Consider the following 27,357-nt stretch of genomic DNA (forward strand, 5'->3'; position numbering starts at 1 on the left):
CGCGTGTCTATGAACTTCAACGATTATTTGCCTCCGCAGCGCGCGAAGGCAGTCTCTTGTTTTTTTTTTTACCGTCGCAGACGATCGTCGTATTTTCTTATTGAAAACGTCGACAACACCGCGACCGACCGATCGTAATTATACCGTAGTTAGTGAAAGTTGTGATCGGCGGAGTCGAGATTTCACCGTGTTAAATTTAATTCGCGATCGCGCTTATTATGCTCCCTGAGAAAAAGTGTTTCCGTCTCAGATTTGAATCTAATCTAATCGATTATCAATATCGAAATTCAAAACCACAGCTACCTGTATCCGCGTGGACGAGAGGGAAAGGGAAAGAGTTCGACTGTGAGAATTTATTGGCGCCGCTTCCCACGGTAACGGACTCACTTTCCACGGCATTATTCGTTGCATTTCCATTCAATTAACGTTTCGCCGTCGAGCATATCGCGTGATTGTCGCTGGTAAGAGTCGACTCGGCGACGAGCGTTCGTTTTAACCTACGTAGTGAAACAGTTGCACGCAGTTACGGAAGTGGCGTCATTCGTATCCCAATATGGCGGACAGTGAAAATCGTAAACATAGTGGTGACTACGGGAGCTTGTATGTGGGTAAGTGCTGTTAACAATATTTAATATAACACGGCGGTAGAAGCGGGGAAAGTGCAAGGGACAACAATGATATCGAAAAAGTTCGTGCGGTAGTCGCGGGAACGTGTTATGGCCTCGAACTGCCAGCTGTAACCCCCATACCGTTATGCATTGTACTTTTTTGACGTTTTGTCGACAGTTTTAGAGGATATTCGACTGTGCATCGAGCTAGATTCACGTTCCTTGTTGGCATGGCTTTATTCTAACCACGTGGTGACCCGCCAGGAGTTCCAACGAAAATATAGTTTTGCGAGGGAATGCTGCCAGGTTTATCTTCGACGACACCGTTGAGAATCCCGTGTCTTGAACGTTGTGACTCAGACCGTGTACCAGTTCCAGACGAATGTTATTATTTTTCTATTCGTCTCCGGGGAATTACGTATGCACCGTAGAAGTGCAAAGATTAATGAAAGTGCCATGTAACGTTTGCGGTGGTTGAGGTTATAATGATATCGTAAACAATCTTTGTCAGTGACGTGCGATTTTTTAAATTTCTTGTCTCATTGACATGGCTAACTATAAATAGCATAATAAGCCGTTGTGCATTCGTAATTATGTGTAGTAACACGATATTCTGTCAAAGGAGGATGACGTAGCTTCGAAGCATGGCACGTAGGTGCTGCCGCGCGCGACCAACCGTCGAACTCCGCCGGGAAAAAACGAGGGAAATTTGAATTTCGTCGAACAGCGACGTATTCGTCCTTGCTGCTTATTACTCGGCAAGATTGATCATTATTCCTGTGTATATGACTGTTGAGTATAGATGATGTTCGTGCAACCGTGTACGTCTTCTAAACCACTATCGCACTTTAAACAGTGCATTTGTTCTGTAGTAAACCGTAAAGGAAATTTTAGGTAAACGTATCTTCAAGAATATATTTAGATTATCTGAACGATCAAAACTATTTCATGCGACATTTTGTAACACTGTGAACGTATTAGTTATTGATTAATATCTGTTCGCCTAGATGCTAAAAAGATAAAGGAAAGAAGATTGGCGGAATCGCTGTTGCAACAGGTGCATTGTAATTGAGGTTCTTAATCACAATAGACCAGGAAATACGTGGGCCACAATTGCTTGGGCGAGAGAAAGTGTCTATATTGGCACGTCTATGCATACAAATATCGCAGATTCATTGAAGAAGCATAGAAACACTAACGAAAACTGGAAAACTTAGTACTTCTATCCTAAATAATTTGCATGCCTGATTTTTAAAAAATATTGTGTTTTATCGACAGCAAAACTGCTTGTTCTAACACTGAAATAAAATCAATTCATACAGCGTCTTGTATTTCTACAATTTGGATACAGCATCAATTCATAAAACACAACAATCTATTAATGATGAAACAGTTGGCATCATTCAACTGTTTAGTAACAAAAAAACTAACAGCTAATATCCTAGGTCCTATATTACACTTCATCCTAGTCAACAGTGTCTGACGAAAGTGTTTGAACTCCTTCTAAAGTGAAATAACTTTTATAAAATTCAATAAAAATATAAAGTTTCTTAACATTTTTATCTGATGTTCAAACACGCAGTTAAGCTACAGGCATTGAAAAAGTAGCAATTTTCAATTGTTTTGTGATGATTTCTATGAAATTTTCGTTCCAGGCTCAGATGAAGCTGTTAAAAAAACGTGGGTTTTTCTTTTACCACCCCAAGCAATTGCAAGCTTTAAATAAAATTTTGTAAACATTACCTACTAAACCTTATAACATCTTCAAAAAATACAATTCCTTTGGTTCGATTTTTAACAAGTTATACCATTTTAAACGGTGTTCGAACACTTTCGTGAATCGCTTGTGTACGTCTTCTATACAAAGTTTTCCCATTTCGGTTGTAACCAGCACATTAGTAATCGATGGTATGTTCACAATGGCGTCGGGCAAAAAGTACCCACACTGTTGTCCGTATATTTCGTAGAACACGATTCTATAGAAAACCAGCTCGTTTGATTTGAAAATTGAATTCGGCCGGTACGATGTTACCAAAATAAGTGGCTTAACGGCACGGGGGGACTTTGAGGGCGACCCAGCGTGTACGGCAAATTGTTATGCACCGTTCAGTTTTTATCGGGCACGTAAGACAATGAATCGGCAAAGGCAGCGCGGTACCTTGCTCCGCGAAGTTATAACATTGTTCCGCGTTAAATGAAAACCGCCGACAATGAAACAGGTGGGAAAGCCAGGCACACCGGTTTCAAAGCGATTCCGTACGGTCCGCTATACAGAGAGCACCGAGCGTGATATTTGGGATTGGAAATGAGACCCGCATATTGGCATACCTATTCAATTCGATGCAGCGCGTGTTTCATTGAATAGTATCCATAGGTTTACGTGCAACGAGCGCAATGGAAACGAGTCGCCTCGTTTATCCGATAGTTCGCATCACTCCTTTCCGCCAACGGGAAATAATAATCAGCAATAAATTTTCAAACGTTTGCCGTATGAATGATTAATTCGTCGGCTCTCCGCATGGCATAATCATCCTATGCGGACTAAAACGATACTTACCGCACCTTATGTAAGCGGATTGTTGAAGTCAAATCTGCTATCGATCGCGCGAAGGTTTACGCTCGTCTCGGTTCTAGTTCTAAGCAAGTTTTTGTCTTCTCGGTCGACTTCGTATTATCAGTATTGTCGCGTGCATGCGCATTTTACGCGCTGTTTCGCGCATCAGACCGTTTAGAACTATCCTTCCGATGATTGCTCAATAATGCTTCAATGTAGAACAGTTTTCGGAAAATATTTCGTATTTCAGTGGTTTTGTTTTAAATCTGTTTACCGCCATTGACTCGGCCTGTACGTGTACCGTGGACGCGTGCGTGTTGCATCTGCAAGATATCGTCGCTCGTCTTGTGTTTCAAAACACAATAAGGGTCGATATAATACATCTACGTGTCAGACTCGGGCCGTGGCTCCATGACTGACCAAGGCCGTATCATTCTTACATTTGTTTTACATTGGAGTGTTTACACTGTGCGTGCTGTGCTCGCAACGTGCCAGGCCGGCCGGCCGGCACTCTCAATCGAGCACGCTGCTAGCTTGGCCCTAACTCTGACCAAGCAATTAATTTATCTTTTCGAGCTACTCGAATAATTCTTATTTTAGCGATGCAATAAAGGGTTTCTTTTAAACCGTCGGAGAAAGTAAACAGATTTAAGGCAAAGACACTAAAGTAAATGTTTATCCAGATTTCCAGTGAGTCATCTTCTCCAATTTCATTCCGGATTATTGTTCGGAAGATCTTCGAACTTCTTTCTTTCTGTCGATAGAGTCCTATCGACACTTTGATACCAAACTAGCATACCAAAATATCCTCCCAGAACTAGAGTACATAATTTGTTCAGCTAAATCGAAAAAGGAAGATTAAAGTGTAACAGAATGATTACTACTCTTTAATCATTTTTAATTCTGCGGGTCCTAATGAAATTGTATTATTAACCACCTAAGTGACTGGACTAAAACTATCTGTCGTTTCCTTCTGTTGTGAAATGATTTGCTAAGCAACGTAGCTTTTTTATGTAATGAAAACTGAAGAAATAGGTAAAATGAAATGGCGTACAAAATATATGATTCGGACATGATCAGTGTCGTTATAGAGCAACATGCGTGCGTAAATAAAAAATTATCTACGTTGATTGCAACAAGCAGGGGATGAATGAAAATTGATTTTCATTCTTAACACTTTTAAACAGTTGAAAATAATTTAACGGCATTGTTAAATGTATCCTCTTTATTTACCGTTATGCGTTTACCTAGCTAGTTTGATCATAAATTTATAAAGATCCGCAGTATAATTATCACTTTTATTTGATTCTTACTACGAGGAATCTTTCAGTCAGCGAACAAACCATTTCCCTTGTCTTCATCTTCGTAGAATAATCTACGAAAATGGAGATATCCGCGAAGATCGTCAAACTAATTACGACAAAAATTAATGAGGTAATCGTGACTGTAGAAAATTTTTGAAACCACAGAACCTGTCTGTTCGAGCGGCTGCCTAAATAACGAAAGAAAGTTCCGCAGAACAATAATCAGATTCTGCGTAGAAAGCGGCCGGTTTCGGTGTTGCTAAGAATTTTCGCCGATTTTCCCATTGGAAGCGTCTAAATGAAACAGCTCGTCGTTCCAAAGCCCAAAGCAAAAAGGTAGCATCGAATCCAAAAGCTTCGCGGGCAAGATAATTGGAGAAAAAAAACGGTCCGATGCAAAGAATGATCAAACTTCCGAAATTGGCTCCCTCTTGGTATTATTTCTTCAAGAACTCCTGGCAAATTATTGATCCCCCACCGTTCGATATAAACAAAGTTCCACTTAATGAAGTTTCACCCTCAGAAGTGAAATTAGAAAGAATAAAGGGATCGACCGGGTCGGCCAAGATATCGCGGAATGATCATTAAAACCAGATTGTAGAATCAACGACTTTCTTCGCTGAGCTTCTCCTTCTTGATCTCTCGGACAGATTTCGACGATTTATCTATGCTTCATAATCCGATCAAAATGCTCTCCGTCGGAAGCAGTGGAACACACAGACGCTCTTGCATGGACGCGTACACACAGAGAGAGAGACGGCTGGATTCAAAGTTTCGACGATAATTAGGAAAAGACGCAAGGCGCGATGTAATGAATGGGAACTATGTCAATTGCCAACAAGGACTTCGCAAATCCCTCTGTAGCAATCCAATAAGACTAATACCAAGAGTTTCTCGTCTGGAGTGTACCAATACACGCGTGGGCAACGCGGGCACACAAGGCACACGGCACGCACACGGTCACGCTTCTGTTCCACGTTGCGATAGACCCGTCCAATTCGCTTCATCGGCCGCTCCCGTATTTCCGTGCCTCGTTAATTAAACTCGCATTATTCAGTCAGATGAGTTCGAAGACAATCCACGGGCGCGCACCGTTAATTGCGTCGCGTCTGAAAACACGGCTGGTACCTCTTGTTTCTTCGTCGAGCCAACCCCACGGTCAACGATCAAGGGAGGCAAACGGGATCATCTGCGGTCGCCGTTTTACCCCCGCGGAATTGCGACCACTCTATAAAAGAATTTTATGCGACCGCCGATAACGACGTCCAGCGTTCGCCGTTTCGCGCAGGACGCGTGATCGTAAAATAAAAGCACGGATGAAGTATAGCGTGTAAGACATGGTGACGCGTTCCTACGTGCGTTCAACCATTCGCGGTCTTGTCCCCTGGATCGTCGCGTCCCTGAATGGCTGTAAGTTTTCTTCCACTTTCGACGTGCACGAACGTTAAGTTGGGTTCCAGCTGTAATTAGGACGCATTAATCGTATCGTTATGCTTGTCGTGGTAAAGAAGTACGGATTTCCGATCCGGTATACAGTCTGCGGAGAAAATTCTGTCCCTATATCTGTATACTTGCATGCAGCTGCTTTGGAAATAAGGGCACTTCAATTTATTTACAAATTTATTTCAAACATATTTACACGAATTGTTCGAAATTTGCTTCTTCTACTTGTGATTATTTTTCATTACTTGGATTATTGATAATTGTAGTGTGTATCACATTTTTGTATTTCCGTTGAATTCTGTCGATATTTTATTGTGCATTCCATTCTCATAAATATTTCGGGATACATGAATTAATGAAAATTTAAGAAACGAAAAAGGAATAAAAATCTAGTCGGATATACAGAATAAACTCGAGAAACCTGAACGAGTAAATAAGTGTCCCCTGATCCGCTTAATTGGATCAATTGCTTTTAAGTGCCTTAAAGACGTTCTTAAATACTGATTCAACTCGCTAAGTAGGGACATATTACATCAACGCGTATAAAATGTTTCTTTCTTCTCGATACAACTTGAGTTAAATTTGTACGTGATTCTATTAATTGCCGTGGCTACTGGTTTCTGGCTCAACAAATTTACACAACAGTAATCGTATAAAGTTGGCAGTCAGTTTTTGGAGCTCTGTACACAACATCTCTATAACGAATGTTGCGCTAGATATTTGATTGCAGATCCATGCATGTACACGGATTACATTTTTGTCACGCCATTTATTACACAACGTGTGCATTCGAATCGTCTCATTCGCAATTTCTTGGTACGCTTGCATGAATACGAAAACAGACTTCCCACCTGCGAATGTTTAAAATTAAATTTGAGTTTCAGTAGAGATCAATAGTATTTTTATTTTCTTCAAAGAAGTGTATTTCTCGTTTTAATTCCTCTTCATTTGCAACGTTCTGCGTAAACGTCTGCTACCAGACTTTTCTCATCTTCGACGTCGAAAACACTTAGGAAGCACCTAATGCTACTATTATATGTTACAAGACGTGACTTAGATGCCGGAAGTATTTTCTAACAAGTATCATACGCGAATACTATGTGCATTCTCCGCAGTACAAATTACATACTTCGATGTGAATGCAACGCGATGCGTGTGCAGCTAGGAGCGCTCGCAATGGTCGACTTGTTCTTGAACACGCTGCGACGCGTAATGACCCATCACGAGCCTGTCGACTTATGATTGAAACGATCGGCAAGGAAAAAATTGTTATTCAAGATAAGTACTCTTTTTCTTTTCCTGCTCACCTTGCACTTAAAAACATTCGATGCGTGCATTGGGGCAAATAGGAAGATTGACACTCGATAACTTTCTACCTTAATTGAACATTTGAAGAGAAAAGCGGAAACTCAATAGTATTAATTATCCACCTTTCACTTGACTTTCTTGGATATCGAATCATCGTTCACTCTTTCACACGCGTTAGTGTACCAACCGAAAGAGTGCGTCTTTTCACTTCGACTGAAAATTTGTTGCATTCAGTATTTAATAGCAGAACCTTCCTAACATAATTACGAGAAATCTCCTTACGTCTCGTAATATCACCTGTAGAAAACTTTCCGGCGATTCGTATTTCGTACAGCCGTCATAGAAAGTATCTCCATACTGAGCATACATTTATTTGTGGAGCTGGCATAGTACGTATAACGACATTGACTTTCAAGCTTACAATCGAAGGTATCATCTAACGTTCACTTCGTTGACAACCCTTTTGTACTCAACATTTTATTCCCCCGAGTTTAAAGTTTAGTTAGAATCCGCAAAGCATTCGAAATCGCATCGTACATCCTAACTATTAACTTTTTATTTCTTTCACTCTTCAGAGACGACGTCTATACTAACTTTGGCGAATATTCCAAAATTTCTTGCACTTCGCTAACTTCCCAGAATTTAGAAGTAGTTCTCAAAACTGCCAAAAAGTCCGAGAGATCATGACGAGATTATGGTAATGTCTGTAGTATAACTGCAGCATCGGTTCTATAAAAAGAAATCGACAATTGGGCGTCGCCATCGCAGGGTTAAACAGATCACCCTGATTCTATGGAATGTTTTATGTTACTGAATGGGCAATCAAAGTGTTAACACGGTGACTGTCGCATGTCACATGTTCTCACTATCAAGATATTGTCGTTTAAAGTTCTGATCACTAGTGTTTCGTATCAGTAGTGTTTCAAATTGCACAGTCTCTTTGATCCTATAGAATTCCCTTTTCACGATGTTCTCTCTGATAAATACGTAATCCTATATGCTACCGTTCAGTTAATGCAATAATTTAAATTTTTTGAAATTGTGACACGCAGCGGCTTTTTTTTTACAGTCACAGATACATGGGTCTGGCTCGTCTCTGATCAAATTTAGAAACAAATTTCTATCGTTACGTATCCGAGCAGAGGAGATTTAACCTGGATTTCCAGCATGCGAGAGAATTTAAAGTGCAATCGGTTCAATCGACTTTCCAGTTTCCAGTTTCAATTTCCTTAACACGTTAAGCGTCGCGTGTCATCGTGTACGGGTCACGCTAACCTTTCACTAGGTTTAGAAATTCATTTTTATGCGACAAGAATATTTTGAATTTCGAATTAAAATAGCTTCGAATGCTTATCTTTTCTCACCTATTGTACCATACAACTCGACTGCGGATTTTACGAATTCGTGACAAAAGCGAGTTGTTCCATTATTTTCGACCGATTCAAAAAGTTAAGAATTCAAATGAATTTTGATTTAACTCCCGTTTGTTGCAATCGACGTAGAGAAAACTTTGACTTTGCATAGAGATCCGCGGTCGATCTCTAACAGCTAACAAGACTCTTTCGGTTCTCCGCAACTGTTTCAGGAAGCGAGACCGATATCGCAGCAGTTTCCGACCGTTGCTTTCCAGGGTGGTCCGGCAGCGAACGCATATCAACCGAAACATTTCTTTCCGTGTCGGAATTAGATCACGCGAAATCCGAGGTCGTCGATCCTCGCGGAGCAAGAACGGCGCGCAGAAAACCGAGCCGAGCCGTTCGGCCAATCCGAAAAGCCTCCTCGGGCTCGCTAAATCGCGTGCCTAGCGTTCTCGTAACGTTTCGTTAGCCACGTTATTCCGCTATCGGCGTTACCGTCTCCCGGGCGTTCGTCTTTCCGCGAATGTTGCCGATTTACGATCGCACGAGCGCGGCCCGAAGAAGCGCGAACGAAAGCCGTGCGCGTCAGCGTCGCTCGGAGAGCCCGGGATTTCAGATCGGTACTGTTAGCACGCGCTGTAAAACCGTCGCGTTAACGATCGGAGCCGCGGCCCGGCGACGCGACGCGACGCGACGCGACGTAACGACGTGCTTTCCCCCGAGATATTTGTTTAACAGACTAACTAGGCTTCGTCTGCTCGGAGGAACGTTTTACGACGGCCGAGCTCTCCGTCTGCTCGGGGAAAAAAGAGCTGTATCGAAGGCAGCCATGATCGGGAAGAAAACCGGTCACTCGAAGGGTAACGGGACAACTTGGACGAAGAAGAGAGCGAGCGGCAAGGCCACCGGGATTCAGCCTGAATCGTTGTGATCGCTCCGGGCTACGTGAACTATTGTTTATCTCGTTTAGCCGTCGCCGCCGCCGCCATCTCGTTGCCGGATCGTTCACGAGATCTGACAATTAAATTATATGACTGGTATAAAAAGTGGACCTCGTCTTGAACGTAATTATGCTCAAGCAGCTTAGCAATGGTATAGCTCGTAGCAGCTTTGGTATGCTCAAGTGGCTTACAAAACTGATCATACATTATTTAGAATGGAATAACCTTTTTTTGAATTCGATCGAACGATCTTTTCTTTTTCAATGTTAAAGGGTCTAGTTTTTTGTCCTGTTGCTAAAATACATCCTTTTAATTTTTCTATTACTTGGTGCGATTAAAGAAAATAAAGAAAAAACTCGTTTCTTAACTTTCTTATTTGAGAGAATATACAATATTGTATTTGTATAAGAATTTATAAAATGAGTCAAGCTGCAGCCACTGGAAGATGTAAAAATGATCTATTTTTAGTTGAAATCCGTGAAAAACTGCAACTTTCACGATCTTTGATAGTTAGTAATTTATATAACATTGTGCATAACACGCCATTTGTGTTTACATTTGGGATGTGTACATTGTTAAAAGCAAACGAATGTTAAACGTTCCATTTTACAAACAATATGTATTTGCGCTTCTTATGTAGCTGTATTTTTTCTCATGAATATTGATCACGAATATCAAATAATGAATAGAAATTTAAACACGAAATACTAATTTCAAACAATTATTTCCAGTACACCTTAAGCAAATACTAATTCAGTTAATAATTTCCTTTACCACGCATAAAAATAATCATTTTCATCTCACGCACTTGTCTCTATGACGTCAAATAAATCTTGAAATATTATTTCATACAAACGAAAGTGCATATTTCGTTAACTATAACGTAGGAGTAAAAGCCTGTTCATAAAGGCGCGCTCAGTCATATAATTTGTCATTCCTCATATATTTCTGCCGGGAGTAACCACCGATTCCCGAAGTTTACGCGTTGCAACCAGCACTGTTTCAATTATGAGTTCTGCAACAGCCGCGAGGTATTCCCCTGCAGCGAAAGACCCGGCAGGTTCTCCGCGGTGCGCCTCTTCGCCGGAGAACGCGGTCAACAATGCAGCTAAGAAATCGGTCGCCGATGCGACCGAGAACTTTTCCACTGAACCAACGGAATTACTTCCGCGAGTAGCGGAACGTGAATAGCAGAAATGTTAACGACGCCGTAAGCCGGCTGTTACATAGACAGCCGCACGGATTTCTTGCCGTGGATTTTGCTTGTTGGATTGCATAGCGCTGGTTTAGCCGGGCTCATCCTTCAGCCACCGATAGCTTGTATGTGTTTTTCATTTTCTCTCGTGCATTCTCCTCGGCGCAATCGTATTTTCATTTGTCTAATATTGTTTTTATGCGGCAATTGCTTTCCACCGTGCTTGTTTTCTTCGAGTTGATTTTCATATCCGAGAGGAAGCTTATTTCTACACTGGAGATTTGTATACGTTTATTGCATACGTTTTATAATGCTTTAATTATTTCAGCATTGTTTCAAGATTTAAGGTTATTTTGCAGTATTTTATTTCGATATTATCAAGCCAAATCTCAACATATAAAAAATCGGGGTGGTCAGAGTTTTTTTATGAACAAAATTTTATTTGCAAGTTTTTGTATTCTGATTTATAGAAAAATGAATACTGACCAACTGTTTTGTTGGAAACATTTTTTTGCCAGATCATCGGACGTATGCGAAGAATCCATGATTTGTTTTGAAATTGGATACGAGCGTGCAGTGACGCGACCGTTGAACGCAGCACGCGACCGTTAATACCTCGGACGCCCATTTCTTGCGAATCACACATACTTAAAAGTGGTCAAAAGTAACACTTGCAATAATCTCTCATTTTTTCCCTAACAATTCCAACTTTTATGTGAAAGAAGTTCCAAGTTTAACATCTTTTTTATAAACCTTCTCGCAGTTACAATTATCATAAACTGTAGATTGTTATGAAAGTAATTAGCTTTATATACATATATTGTACTATGTAGTGGTAAGGTGGTAAAAAAACTGTCTAGTCAACGAAACAATTTTTTTCCGCCAGTCTGATGCTTGTAAAACAATCTTATGAATTTCAGCATTGTTTCAAGATTTAAGGTTATTTTGCAGTATTTTATTTCGATATTATCAAGCCAAATCTCAACATATAAAAAATCGGGGTGGTCAGAGTTTTTTTATAAACAAAATTTTATTTGCAAGTTTTTGTATTCTGATTTATAGAATACAAATAATAATTATGAATTTTCATAAGAACCTGTGCCTTATATCTTACTAATAGACACGTATAACAATATAATAAGCAGAAACCATTAATGTAACTCGATAAAATCAGAGAAATATTTTTTTCGAAGAAATTCGTCATCCAAGTTATGAATGACATTTTTCATTTAATGTTTTTTAGACGTCCGTAGATAATGAATATGCTGCTTTTTCTGTATGCAAACTCATTAATAACGTTTGTGTTACAAGCTGAAGCGCGTGATGTAACCTGAATATCTTTGAGTACTTCGATGCCAACGTCATTAGCCGGAAAATTAATCATGAGCTTAGCACGTTAGTTTCGAGAAAACTACATTCAGAAATCTTCGCATGAAAGAATTGCAAGAAGTAAATTTCTTTTTTGTCCTACAAATTAAGATTCTCACGTTCAAGTAGGTTTCTTTTTAATACTCACAGTAATCTGTGACTATACGCTAATCTGTGACTGTCTTATTGATTTTAACGACGCAATCGATCATAGATAAATTGATAGATGTGAAAATCCAACTATTGCCGTTGTTTTCACTATACTTTCTAAAATTAATGTGCGGGCACTTGTCGAGCAATCTGGACAATTTCTATAAATTTTGCAGTTTAAATTTCATCATTTTATTTATACATTTGGAAATGTGTTTCACTATACTTTCTAAAATTAATGTGCGGGCACTTGTCGAGCAATCTGGACAATTTCTATAAATTTTGCAGTTTAAATTTCATCATTTTATTTATACATTTGGAAATGTGTTTCACTATACTTTCTAAAATTAATGTGCGGGCACTTGTCGAGCAATCAGGACAATTACTATAAATTTTGCAATTCAAATTTCATCATTTTATTTATACATTTGGAAATGTATAGTATATTTGCAGAACTCTCGAAAATCATCGGCTAATTCGTGTTCGTGACTTTTAAGAAATCTTTCGCGTTGACTCTCTTCCCACGTGTCTAACTAAATTAAGATCGAACTACGCTACCCTTCGAAAGCATTGCTGGGGAAAAATAGATTTTTGAAACAGTAAATAGACTGTGAATATTTTTATCTTCTCGTGTAATACAGAATTTGGCAAATAAACCTTTCTTGAAATAATAACTTCATATGGATATTACGTAGTTACATATATTTGAAATGCTATTTCTATATGTAACTATTTCAAAAGTTTATTTGCCAAATTCTATATTACACTAGAAGATAAAAATATATATACGTAATCTGTTTAATATTTCAAAAATCTGTTTATCCCCCAACCCTGCTCAAAAGCATCCAGACACTTTCTTGTCTTCTAGGCAATGTCGTTCGAGTTTGTAGAAAAATTGTGTAAAATGACTTTACTGTTAGTAATAATTACTATCACAAATATTTAGGTATCGTATATATGAATATCGTATATGTAGGTATAAACATCAATATCTGTTCTCGCGTATAAATTTTTTAATGGAAATGCAATAACATTATCGAAGTCTGTAAATACGAGATCTGACGAAGTTATGTCGTTAGTTAAAACGATCTCAAGCTTTAGTTTCTGTAGGATTTAGTGTCCATAAACTGCAAATGATGTGTTTATGGACATTCGCAAAGATATGACCCGCAGTGAAAAATAAAATATTCCTTACACATTTTGTAAGCGTCCGGATTGCTGAGAGCGTTCGTGTGCGTCCTCTGCAACGAATCTGACGTCACGCCGTCTGACGCGGACGCGGTAAAAACCGGCAAGTAACGTTCCCAAGTCGACCAAAGGTGAAGAACGAAACTTGTCCAAGTGTGTTTTTTTTCCCCTATTCTCTTCCTAATCCAGTTCTTGCTAGGAAGATCATAAACATTATATGTACACATAATATTTAACTCGTTATTGAGCTTTCCTCCGGTCGTAATTCTTTCGTTCCTGGCTCTTGGCTCGAACGTTAAATATTAGCAGAGTATAATGCGTATATGTATATGTATATCTGGCAAACGGATACGTAATCGCGAGTTTACTCTATTTATAAAAATTCTTTCCCGCTCGATGATCGCGGCATTTAAATTCTTGTTTACCGCGACGTCATCAATTGTATCGTTAACGAGCCCGCGCCATGCGCAACGTTGCGAAACCGAACGATAAAAGATAAGAGGGCGGCAACTACGACGGCGGGCGGCAGAAAAATTCGAAAGAAATCATTATCTTTTCGTTCACGTTTCTTTCGATAGTTAACGTTTTTATTATTATCTGCTCCACGCCCACCACGTGTGGCATCGTTGGCGGGATTGCCTACGTTTATCGTTTCGTTACGCAATGTCGCGATTACGGGGCTGAGAGATTCGACGAACGACAATCGCCGCCACCGTTTCCGTATTCTTTATTTGCTTCGCGGCGTCGTCGATACGCTTCCGTTCCGATTACGCGAAGCAAAATCCGAACGGGCCGCGGGCGTGCGCGCGAGTGTTCGTGTGCCTGACCAAATTCAAGCAAAAATAAACAGAACCGGTTAAAAATAGGCCGCACTCGACTGCAAAATTCTGCATACGACGCAAACCGACCGCCCGCCGTTCACTAGCCAGCCAGTAATATCCGTTTGAAGGAGCATTGCCAACTATCAACCTCCGCGAACTTTCCGATTTGCCGGGGTTAAGAATTTAAGCCCCGCTTTTCGATGTCTTGTCGCCTCGGTTTACGATCTTCGCTCGCGCGGCAACAATAAATATCAATCGTTGAGTAACGTTTTGCAATCGCAGCTGGCGATCGAGACGAGTAAACGGAACTTTTGGAAATCTGTTTAGAGAAAATCCGATTCCGTTAGAAATGAATTTTTGTTAACAGTAACGCAGCTTTCATTATACCGTCTGAGCTATTTTATTATCTCACCTCGATTCTTATTACAAACTACATGTTGCATAAAAAGATGTTTCGAACGTGAGTTATTTGCTATTTTCCTTTTTTATCTTTCGTCGAAATCGAGATCTTTTTTTATGCAGCACGCGGTTCGCAAGAAGATTGAAGGTGAAAGGGTTGAACGACTCACCGTGTACTTTACAAATTCGTCATTCCCGATGCAGATTTTAAAACCAGTTTCGGTGAACAGTATCTTCTTTTCCTGAGAAGATTAGTATGCCTTAAAAATTCGAACTGAAAGCACAGATGGAAACTAATTTATAGGAGGATAATGAATACATAGTCGGGTAAAATTTCAACTAAAACGATAGAAGAGAGATAAAGTAGCTGAGCAGGGAGGGGTGAGATGGTTTATGATCGGACATAGCTCGAGGACCTACATGTGGAAACTCCGATGTTTCAAATGAAATAACAGTTGAATTGGTACAAATGAGAAAACTTTCGTAATCGATTTTCTACGTTTTTCGAACAAGAACACGAGTCTCGGCAACAGACACGAAAGGTATTCTTTTCCGTGGAGTTCAAAGTATATATCATTCGCAAAGAGAAAATAAATTTTAATAAAGAAACTATGTCGGCAGCTTTGGTAAAATTCCAATAAATTCCTCGCGCTCAGAACCACTGGAACGTCCTATACATTTAAATTAACCTTTCCCAGGTACACTGACGCATATCTGTGCCGTTTAGCGTGACATTTAAACTCGATGACCACGCATCTGGACGTTATTATCTTCACGCATATTCAATTTATTCCTCATTTTTCTTCATTCTATGCACCATTGTTCTGCAAATTGTTCCAAGGATATTAACACTTTATTCCGTTGTATAACAGTAATTTGAAAGATCGAAGATCAACAGATGGGTGTTTCTCTTTAAAAAATGCCTGAAGAGCGACTACATTCATAATTCAACAAATTGTTTGGGCTAATATTGTGTAATAATTTCTTTTGAAATTGTTATTAAATAAAGTGTTAAACTTTATTCTAATTACTTACTTACTAACTTTATTCATATTTCTAACATTTTCCATAAAATTTTACACCGTACCTATGAATTTATCGCTCAATAAAATTTTTCGTACGTTTAGATGAGTCTACATACTTTTGAATGATACTAACAATTTCTTGATAAAATATAATTTCACACAGAAGAGAATACTTCAATTTTTTCGTACTTTCACCGACCCTGAACTAGACAAGCCAATGACATAACACATAGATATAGACTGAGATTATATTAGGTTATGCAATAAGAAAAATTCGTAAGAAAATATAGTCTGTGCAGCTGGCTAACAGACTTATTACACATCCAATAGAATCGCGTAATCGTTTTGAAAAATTAAAAAGAGCCGATCTCTGACACCTAGGATAAATCAAGGAAAATTACACGAATTCAAAGGGATAGTTCAGATGGATTTTAAGATATGTTCTCGTCGAGCTATTTCTGTGCCACTCAGCTTATCTACACACTTTAAGCAGATCGGAGAGCGAGATTTTTCGCAAGTACACTTCGTTTCTTTTTTTAGATAATACGAACACGTGTAACAAGTTTTCTGTTTTTTCAGACGATTCTTCATTGACTTATTACAAATTGATTTCGATGAAATGTTCAGTTTGCATATACGTTGCCGAGTTTTAAATCGATATTTTAAACCCTCGCTCCACCTTCAGAAAAGTTGAAAGAAAGTTCTCCAGTCATCGCACAATAAAGTGCCAGTCCTTTTAAAATTTTAAAAAAGTTTCAACTCCTTTAGTCAGGTTTTGAAAAAGTTATTGCGTTTTTAAAGGTGTTCGAACAATACTTTTTGCCAGTGGCAGCGGGAAAAGAATCGCACACTCTTCCTGTAACAGGTCAAACGGATGACATTTAATGTTCCCCTAAATCTGGGCACACGCGATCTCCTAAAGAAATTCCAAACGAAAGAAGAGGTCCAAAAGTGGTGATAACATAATCGTACGTAAGATTGTAAAACGTTTTCAATACACTCGCTTCTTAATCAATCGAACGCGAACCCCTTCGTCACCGATGTGCAAAGTAAGAACAATCGACTTCGATTCTTCACTTTTACGTCGACAATAACGCAATAAACATTAGCGATCTGCGAAACCGTAATTAGTGGTTACGTAAATTTGAATAGGTGTGGTAGGCAAGGGGTTAAGCGGTCTCCTTGAATCTCCAAAAGAATGCCGGGTCGGGGCTGTGAAGAAGGGTTGCCGGCAGGGTGTCTGCGCTAAAAAAAGGCCTGGGCTGTAGTGAAAGGCGCAGAGAGAGAGAGAGAGAGAGAGAGAGAGAGATAGAGAGAAAAAGAGAGAATGATGGGAGACGTAATGCCGTGCACGGTCAGTCGCGATACAAGGTGACACACCGCAACCGTGTCACCCAGGCTTTACCGGTATTTGTTGATTGTGGGATGCTGCCAACTCGCGGACTCTCCGCCGCCTAACCGAGTCCCATCGCATCGGCTGGCTACCACCACCAGGATATTTCTAGTCGGCTCCGCGGCGACTTACTAGTTGATCGTGTGTGCGCGCGGAGCGTCGTTTGTGCGTGCCGATACGGAGCGGGCTCCGGAGCTAGTTCGCTCGCGTCTCCGTCGCGTTCCCCTGCTCGAAGTTGTTACCCCGTGACGGATGTGAGCGACCGCGATGAGCGAGAGGAAAAAGATACCACCGACCCGGAGACGGGTAGAGGAACCGGCGGCGACGAGGTCAAGGGAGCCGATCAAGCCCCCGAGGATGAGGAACCAGCCGATCCGCGTGAACGAGACCGCCAGCCAGCGGAACGCGAATCGTGGTGCGCTCGAAATACACCTGTGAATAGGCATGATCGCTCGAGTACGCGGTCGGGTACAGCTTACCAGCCGATTCGACCGCGTCTGGAAGCTCGTTTAGCTGCCGGGATCTGTTCCCTCCCACGAACGCAGCCGATCCGAACGCGATCTTCAGCGTGCGGCTGCGACGCGAGCTGATCAGCTGGGTAAGGGATCGAGGGCGGCTCGAATCGCAACCTCGATTCCAAAATATCTGCGCCCCCAGGCTCGTCATTGTTCCTGCGGTGTCGTTGATGTCCTAAGAGCTAGTGCAATCGTCGATCTTCGGCTACGATACAACATTGATCGGTCCAGTAGGAGATCCAGGACGGCTCGATTCTCGGTCTCGATTCGAAAATGTCTGCGCCCCGGGCGAGGTTCAACGTTGATTTTGTGGTTCCGTGTACCATTGATCGAAAACCTTCTTCTAGTAAATCTCTACAATTCTAGTAGATCTCCCTTCCTAAAACTCTACCTTCGATTATGTCACAACCCGATGAGCTAAGTAAGGACGATTTCGATTCGGAGGCCTCTGTGTCCCAAGACCCAGTCCAGGTTCAAAATTAATTTCGCGATTCTATGGTCATCGATCTTGGATCTTCTAGCGACACTTGTCGCTCTTCAGCTGTGCCACGAACCGACGAGCCAAGTAGGTTGGTCGAGGACGATTTCGATTCGGAAACCTTCTGTGCCCTGGAGAGCAGCCCGGCTCCAGATTTCGTGGTCCCGTTCTCATCGATCGAAGACCTTGCAAGACCCGGCAGTGCCGTTTCCAAAGATTCCGTAGATTGGCTTATTACCAGAACGCGGCGGAGATTCCTAATGGAGTTGTTGGTCAAAACACGGCGCCTAAAATATAATCCGTGACGCGGGATCGGTTAAATGTGATGCCGGGTACACAGTTCGAGGTTCAATAGAATCCGGGGGGGGGTTCGATTGTGATGAGAATTGGCGTGATACCAGAGATTTTGGAACGAGTTTCGGTAGCTTGGAGCACGCTGGTGAAACGATACGACGACTTCTAAGTACTAGATAAAGTACTACTGTTGAAACTCGTACAGCGAACTGGCTTATTACCAGAAGTCCCGGATAGCAGCCTCCGTCGTGTAATATTATTCCGTTTACGGATCTCGTGGTATCGGCGATTAGAATGATAAAATCATGCGCGTCGGTGTCCAACGATGATAGCATGGATTTATTTTGATTGGAAAGTAGCTATCGCTGGGCTCTGCCTTGGGGGACGCGCTCCGATATCGCTGCCTACGAGGGTACGATTTCGAGATCAGTTGAAAACCGGTGATCGCTGATTTTACTTGGTCGAGGTCGAGGAAAGGGACAGTTGTGGAACGATGGGTATCGGTGTCTCACGCTGGCCATTCCTTTTTGAATCGTAAAGAGGATAGAGCGATCGATCATTCTAGTACGTCACTGCTCGTGTTGTCAGCCGAACGTTGCGTTTTGGCAATGCAATCGTGAGTTTCTAATGTCGCATTCTCTCCGCATAATTGATTCGAGAATTGGAAATGATCCACTTGTCCCCACTGTCACTTCACGGAAATACTTTGAACTATGATAATGTTACGTTCGCTGCAACGGACAACGACTATAGCATCGAGCACGATAGATGAACTTCGGAAGTAATGACTTTCGGACGACGGATTTCACGTATTTTCGGCGAAAATGAGCAGCTGCGATTTAAAATAGTTGATAGATTCAAAGAATCTTTGTAGTCCGCTAAAATTATTTAGAAAAGAGTAAGCTTTCTATTTGGTTTCTGTTTCTTAGAATTGCTGTGAACAATTTTTATTCCGCATACAAAAAACCGCAGTCTAGCAACGACTGTTCCGCACCGCGACTTTGCCGACAACTCGAAGTGCCGCTGTTTGACTGTAAAGATTCCCCTCGATTCGTGACCTTAAGTTCTCGTTGTCTGCCGTCGAACGTTAAGCGTATACGACATTTCTAAGAATTTCCAATCGTCGGTGCTTAGAGATGTAGCTTACGTCGGGACAGGTCCTCGAACATCCAGATTCAACAAGAATCGAAAGTTGTGCACATGATCTCGCCGAGCCTCGTGGCTCGATTTGTAAGAATCTTTCGAATGCTGACTTGCAAGTTGCCTTTTATCTTCGGTTCGATCCGATGGCCACAAAAGCGGTCGATTTTATCGCGAGACGATATTGAAACGATTCTGCGAGCGGGGCGTAGGAAACGTACGCGAGGCGGATGCATGCGCGTAACCGAAATAGACGAGTGGAGAACAGGTGGAACTAAATGTGCGCTCGCAAAATTTGCTTTCAGCCGAGAAAGTTGCGATGACGACCTTAGACGAGAATGTGAACCGTGTGCCACGGGTCTATACAACAAACGAATCAGCGGGTGAGTCTTTCAACCGATTTTCTCCGTGTTCCGCGCCCCCTTTTTCAGCGTCTCGATCCTCGACTGTGGCGCTTTCCGCCGCGTCCTTTAATAATTAAACTCTGTCACCCATCCACTGTCTCCACGAGAATCGGATATTTATTCGATACTCCACCTCCTTCCGCATGCTCCGGCGAACAACGTGAACTACCTTGCGAGTGAGACGCTCGAAGATTATACAAAACGCGAAGCAAATAATCTTTCGCGGCACTATGTTCGGCAACGTGTTCCCTTCTTACATCGATTTGGAAACACTGTACCAGGCACATACAGGCTGAAGGAAAACTGATAATGTGATTACATGTCGAGTATCTACGTAATTGTACTCATTAGGCGCGGTGATACTTGTTTTCGAGAGAACCGGGAGACCATTTAACCAGCTCGTGCCAGATTACCATGAAGCAAAAACTTCTCGGTGATTACGTCAGAGACACTCGGCGTAACACATTACGGTAATTATTTTCCCAATCTTCTCGGATCTCGTATGTTCCAAGGAAATCGTTTCAAACGAACGCGTATAATTTTAGTCGCAAGCTGCGCGGCGCGAGACCCGAAGCCCCAGATAACTGCGGTTATCGCGACGTCCGCGACTGCGTCTTCGAAGACAGCGCAGCAAAATACACTTCTTTGCACTCTAGAACTCAGCCGACTTATCCAATTTCCGTGAATCAATCTCGAAAAACCGTGTCCCGGAGAAAGTCAACACCGCACCTCGTCCGGTTTCCGCGAAGGCCGTAGAGCTCTGATCAGATTCTCGCGGCTCCGGGTAATTAACATTCCTTTATTCGCTTATCGGGCAAAGAGCGAAGGGCGGAGTACGCCGCGCACAATGTTTTCAGGTTTCGCGGTGCACTCGTTGCAATCGCATCGTCTCCCTTCTTCCCGATTCAGCCGGTTAATTAAATTCTCGTATTTCCTTTTTATTCGTGCCGGGTCGGCGCCGCGGGTCTCCCGTTCCAGATGAGAAATTCGACGCCCTCTATTTACGAGTTTAATGCGGTAATGATTCGTGTAAATGGGAGATTGCAAGGTAGCTACCGACGATGGTTGCAGCGAACGGTGCAGCGGCAATGGCAGCAACGGCGACGGCAGACGGTGTGTATTTTGCAGACGCGCGACGACGGTCGACGATGACGAGGAGAGCCCTGACGTAAAAGGCGAAGACGGAAGCGAAGAGAGGAGGCAGAATTAGTGTTCGCGCGAGTATAATTGGCCGTTCGCTTGCAATAAGTAATCGCTCGGGGCTCCTTCGCGAGACGCTTCGTCACGTAAGTTTCGAACGCGCTCTAGCTCGTTTGTGTCTCTCCTTGCAGTTGACGCTGGAACCGGCTCGATCTGCACTTACAAAAGGGGAACTTACGATCGTGGTAATCGCTTTTTAAACGAGAATAGATTAATGTTACAGTACGTACCTGATATTTAAAAAAGAAAAAAGACTCTCGTAGCATTTTTTTCCAAATGCGGTTTCGTTTTTTCAGGTATTTGATTTAACCCTTTGCACTCGCGAAGCCATTTTAACTTGTAAATCTAAAATCATTTTTCTGACTTGCAGTACTTTCAATTTACAAGACGAAGTGCGTTTTACGCATACGAAATTGAGTCTCGTGATTCATACCACGGTTACACTTTCAATAATGTTTAAAATCTAAACTTTGGTAATATAAAAATTATCTTAGAATATATAGTAGTGATATAACAATTTTAGTGGTGTCTCAGAGTCACCACTCGAGTGCAGAGAGTTATAGTTTGTATGCAACCATATATCGTTTGAAAAGATCGAGCGTAAACGTCTCGAAAACGGCACATTTTCGGGAGAAATGTTTCACACAAAAGTTTATTATCGTTCTTTGAAATCGTGAAACATTTTTCCTGAAGATGTGTTGCTTTCGAGACATTTAGATTTAAAGATTTCAGATGAACATTCTGCATATGTTATGCATATGGTTGCGTACACGCTTGAAATCAAAATATCTGCAAAATGGAGGCCCGTTTTGAAAATTCCTATTAGGCTCTTTTGATGTTACGTGTGTATTATAACTTCGATCCATTCTCGATTCAAAAGCGATCTCCATGATCTTAAGTTCCTCTTGTCAGTCTTAAATAAAACGCTGTGTAATAGCTGTGTTTGTCGGAGAACCAACTCGGCAATCGCCTGGAATAGGACAAGGAAAGTCTCTCTTACGCGGCGACTTCTTCTTCGCAATAGTCTCTCTGTAGTTTCGATTTTCATATCGAATGATGCATTCTTCTTCGATCGAAGTATATCGTTTCCATCGTATGCTCGAGTCAGGCATTAGGAATACGGTATACAAACAGTTTTCGTCAATGAAATCGCAACGATAAGAAGTCAATCCGAGCAATACACGTATAATCCTTGAAAAGCTTGACTTTTTCTATCTCGTTTTATCCTAAGGTGCGCCCATTCATTACCCTAAATTGAAGCCAACTTTGGATCACATTTGCCTCGTATTACGTTCGCGTTAAAGATCGCGATTGAGAGGTCATTTGGTTAACAGGTTCATTGCACTGTTTTATATGTATTTTACGAAGCAATGCACCCAATTCTGTTGTCACACGCCCTGGTCAAATAAATTCAATTTCCTTTCCGCACGATTTCATTCGATTTGGCACGTTTAAAAAAGTTGTTCGATTTTGAATGTTAAGAACAATTCTCTGCATTAACCGGAATTTTACAGATACATTTAGGGCAGTATTATTTTTCTACGTGTGTACGCGTATTTTCTTTCCTTTTTTACACGGTTCTTTCTGGGACGTATCTACCGTGTAAAACCAGAAGCTTTAACGTGTAATACCAGAAGCTTTAACGTATAAAACCAGAAGCTTTAACGAAAGATTGAAACTAATCAATCTCATAGAGCAGCACCATTGATATTTGAAGAACGTTGCACGTAGCAACGAGTAGCAATAATGCACGAACATTTATTAATTCCTCTCATCAGATGCCAAGTCATTCTTCCGTTATTATATAACTTAACCAAAGTTAGTTAAGCAGGCTAAGAACTTGAACAAACGTATCCGAGTATTCTCATAACCGGCACAAATAGAGATGACAAAGAGAAATGCCTGGAATATTATGCTATCCTCGATGTCGCGTCTTAACTCGGCGTGCACAAGCACAACGAAAGCCATTGTATCGCAAAAAGTTCTACGAATGCCACGAATGCCTGGAAGATGATTCTCGTAAACGGCGACGTGCACGTGACTCTACTGGCAATTCAGTTCACGTGCAATTATACATACTATGCGCGCATTATAAAAACGGGTCGAAAGTGAATCGTGGGAGATCTCTGGGTAGTTTATCATTGTATGGTATGCACGCACCGGGTAATCGCGTGCCGTTGAAACTGCACTTGAAAACGAAAGTGCAGGAGGAAGCCCTTGAGACCTACACTTCTACAGTAATTATGTTTTTACCGTCCGTGCTTGTGCTGTCGTTGTAGACGACTTGCTTGACTAGATCGTTTAAAATCGCTCGGAAGTTCTGCACGATAGAAATTAATATATAGATCGGGGGGACACACATAAACTTTCAAGGGCACAGAGCTTTCGATATTTAAAAATACAGCAGAGATTCTCTATCAGCAGAACCTTCTTATCCGAAGGTTTGTTTTTCTGATATTCTGATACCAAAACGCGTTCTATCGTTTAAAAATTGCATTCAATTTCTCTGCCAGGCGATAATGTATCTAAATAATACAATGATTAGATAATTGAACGTTTGGATATCGGAATATTGTAAAAATAAATAAGGGAGTCTATACTGTAGTTCAATTAATTAGTCCTGCAAAGTTAAATAGAAATAATTGAAGGTTCTTTTGATGAATCATTCGGTAGCAACTTTATCTGCAGAGCTACAAATTGTCCGGAGTGGTATATCAGCTAATTGCTGAGATTAGCATTTTAAAGTGACTTGCAATTAAACTTGCAGGAACAACGTACACTCCGGGACAAAAAGATAGCGCACTTTAAAATTAACGTAATTTTTTATTTATTTAACATTGCAATCAAGGTTTTGTTTCTATAGACATTTGCAAAATACCACTGTAAACATACACAAATGAAATAGAATTGTATTTCACCAACCTAAACAATTTCATTTGATTAAGAAAAAAGAATTTTTATGGAAATAGAGTATAATAGAGTGGAAATCATGTATAGCAATAAATCGAGGAATGACATTTAATGCTTAATATTTTGCAGCCCCTCCTTTACAATTGTTAACAGTCGTCGTTATCTTTGGCAAAGATTTATGGAGCTTTTTTTATAAATAGTTTTTTTTTGCTCTAGTTGCTCCCACTCATCTTGAATATGCATATATTTTTCAATGTTTTGAATTTTTTACTTACCAAATTTTTACTTGGCTTTGCTGGCCAATCCAAAACGCGATTTTTTTCTCGAGAAAGGTGCTCTTTTACTATTTTCGCTGCGCCTCCTGAAGAATACAAGGTGTCCATGAATGTATGTCCAAACGCGCACCGGGTGATTCCTCATGAAAAAAACAAAAGTGAAAGAAAGCACAAAAAGTGTGCTGCTATCTTCTTGCAATCGTAGCGTAGTTAATGAAGAGTCTATTAAACATCAGGGTCGACTTAAAGTCTTATCATCGATTTATTAAATTCACTCGTTGTTTATTCGTTCTTTCGTTTCACTAGAATCAGAAGCCACCCGAATTGGAGGATTTCAAATGAATATTTTCAATCGATAAACAATTATCGTTGACCGATCGACGTGTTTCTTATCGAAATATTTATTATCTCCACGCAAGAGGACGCTTGAAATTTTTTAATCGTTTTCCGAGATCTGCACTCCAGTGTTTCATTCATTTTTTGTGAAATTGTAGCGCAGAGTGCGTCTCGCGTTACACCAGCCTGTACGTACGCTTCGAGCAAATCGCATTGTTTTAAACGGTCCTTGAACGTACGAGGAGGACGTGTTCTGGCAGCAATTTAAATCCTGTAGCTTCACCAGTTGCTCGAACTCACGTGTCACAGGTCAGCGCGTTACATACGTAACCGGTGCCAGTTAGTCCCGGATTGTTTGTTTTTGTGCCGCATGCGATAAATTACACCGTCACATGCCGAGTCCATGTGCCTGGACAGTGTGTCAGCTATATCGTGACCTTCCAAATACCGTGCTTTCTTCGCCGTCCTTCGCAATCCGTTCCTAAATCTTCGGTCCCGAACAAGATCAAGTTCTACTTTTTGTAATAAACGGTGCGCAATGTTGCCGAGGTGAACATGAATTTCTACATTGTTAACCCTTGTATACTGTTCAGATAACGCTATCTTAATGCTCTATGCTAGCAGATTCATTTAACGTTTGCGTTAACACTCGAACGGCGGACTTTTTCGATGAAAATGTAACTGATTTTATTTAGCAATGTTTTTTCAACATATCTTTTTCACGTCTAAACACGCTAGTTTTTCTATAGATTTTAACCTGACGGTACACACGTGGGGTCCGATGTACCCTAACCATTAGGAAGCCTCACCTGCCTCTCGTATTTATATTGTCTTAGTTATATTATGTTATTACATTATACTAATTTTAATAAAGATATTTATGAAAAATAGATAGATCTATAAATAGATAATATTTATAAAAATAGATATTTGTAAATTATCATCATTAAATGTCGCTTCTTACTGGGTGTCTATGAGCACCCCTAGACACCCTGGGTGTCTATGGGCATGTACTTTGGTTTCAGAAGTTCACGTGTGTACTGTTGGGCTAACGGAACGTGTGTTATTTCGCAATATTTTTTAGCAACTAGATAGTAAAATAACAATATTTATACTCTGGATCCAAATGAATTCGATCCTCCGGACCGAGTGTTAATCCAAAGGGAAAGTCATTGTTGTCCGCGCAACGTGGCGATGTCTCGTTGATTTATAGATATTCTTGTAGTAAACAACATAGTTAAGAACTCGGCTTCGCTTTCCGGATCAGGCGATCCGAACGGTGCGCAAGTGTTAATAACTGTTACCAGCAGCACAATGCTATCTTTTTGTTCGACTTCGCACGAAGCATGAATGAGAATGCTTTGCTAATCGTGATCATCCTTAGAGTACCCTGGCTGGACGGAAAGAATAGAACGGCTACAGAAAGAAAGCGAAAGCATATCGAACCCGGCTAGACCGGTGCACATTGTACTGGCTCATCCAGATCACACCTTCGAGTTGAACGAGGAAGCCTTGACAGAGATCCTTCTCCAAGATGACGTCAAAGATAGGAGCGTCGTTGTTGTTTCGGTGGCAGGAGCTTTTAGAAAAGGCAAGAGCTTCCTGCTCGATTTCTTCTTGCGATACATGAACTGTAAGGTACGATTAGATCGAATCAAATAAATCTATCCGATGTATCTAATAGGCGGCGATGTCTGCGTGCATGTCGATCCTCGTTGAAATTTCCTCGATGCGTCTTTGGAGGGCAACGGCGATAAAAATGATCGTGCGAATTTTATCCGGCGAATTTGTAAACAATCGAAAATGTAAACGACGCGATCAGATACCATTTGGACGCATACACCGCCGCTCCTTAACGATAACACCAATTAACTAGGCTACCCTTTATCGAAGATCTAATCGATGAATGTATGACAGTACGACAACAACAATGAAACGGACTCCTGGCTGGGCAAAGACGACGAGCCGCTCAGCGGATTCTCGTGGAAAGGTGGTTCAGAGCGAGATACGACGGGGATCTTAATGTGGTCGAAAGTTTTCCTCGGCACCTTGCCGACCGGCGAGAAGGTGGCCATCATTTTAATGGATACGCAAGGCGCGTTCGACAGCCAGTCCACGGTCAGGGACTGCGCGACCGTGTTCGCGTTGAGCACGATGGTGTCGTCCGTGCAGATCTACAATCTGTCGCAGAACATTCAAGAGGATGATCTTCAGCATTTGCAACTGTTCACCGAGTACGGCAGGCTGGCGTTGGAGAAGTCCGGGCGCACGCCGTTCCAGAAGTTGCAGTTCTTGGTCAGAGACTGGAGTTACCCGTACGAGGCGAATTATGGCGCCGAAGGTGGCAACACGATCTTGAAACGCAGGCTGGAAGTCTCGAACAAACAGCACTCTGAATTGCAAAGCCTGAGGAAGCACATCAAGTCCTGCTTCTCGGACATATCCTGTTTCCTCATGCCACACCCGGGTCTAAACATCGCCACGAACCCGAGATTCGATGGCAGACTGTCCGAGATCCAATCGGACTTCAAGGAGCAGCTCAGGGAGCTGATACCGATGATATTAGCGCCAGAAAAGTTAGTCACGAAGAAGATCAATGGCCAGGTCGTGAAGGCGAAGGATCTGTTGGAGTATTTTAAGAGTTACATGAAAATTTACAAGGGAGACGAACTCCCGGAACCTAAAAGTATGTTGGTGGTAAGTTTTTGCTATCGATTGCTGTCCGTTGCCTTCTCGCCTCGGAGATCGTT

The 27,357-nt window shown here is 41.4% G+C and overlaps 1 protein-coding gene and 1 long non-coding RNA gene across 6 annotated transcripts in view; both read left to right on the top strand.

The window, feature by feature from the left end:
* Positions 1 to 448: 448 nt before the first annotated feature.
* The window catches only part of atl (atlastin GTPase), a 32,205-nt gene continuing 5,296 nt past the window's right edge, over positions 449 to 27,357 (top strand). For 2 of the 5 annotated variants that reach the window (XR_004491735.2, XM_033480249.2), the window contains exons 1-4: positions 17,139 to 17,470; positions 19,788 to 19,865; positions 25,992 to 26,245; positions 26,525 to 27,304. Coding sequence is in view for 4 of the 5 variants with exons in the window: in XM_033480249.2 (XP_033336140.2) it covers positions 17,323 to 17,470; positions 19,788 to 19,865; positions 25,992 to 26,245; positions 26,525 to 27,304 (1,260 nt within the window). In the remaining variant the exon portion in view is untranslated. Of the gene's footprint in view, positions 609 to 17,126; positions 17,471 to 19,787; positions 19,866 to 25,991; positions 26,246 to 26,524; positions 27,305 to 27,357 lie in introns of those variants that run through there. The other 3 variants (XM_076522571.1, XM_076522570.1, XM_076522572.1) reach the window with 3 other exon arrangements.
* LOC143259585 (uncharacterized) lies at positions 615 to 4,042 on the top strand. The gene is made up of 2 exons (XR_013033595.1): positions 615 to 1,502; positions 1,616 to 4,042. It is a non-coding gene; the product is annotated as an uncharacterized LOC143259585 (long non-coding RNA).

The sequence above is a fragment of the Megalopta genalis genome, chromosome 6 (assembly GCF_051020955.1).
Source record: "Megalopta genalis isolate 19385.01 chromosome 6, iyMegGena1_principal, whole genome shotgun sequence".
In the NCBI taxonomy this organism is placed as follows: domain Eukaryota; kingdom Metazoa; phylum Arthropoda; class Insecta; order Hymenoptera; family Halictidae; genus Megalopta; species Megalopta genalis.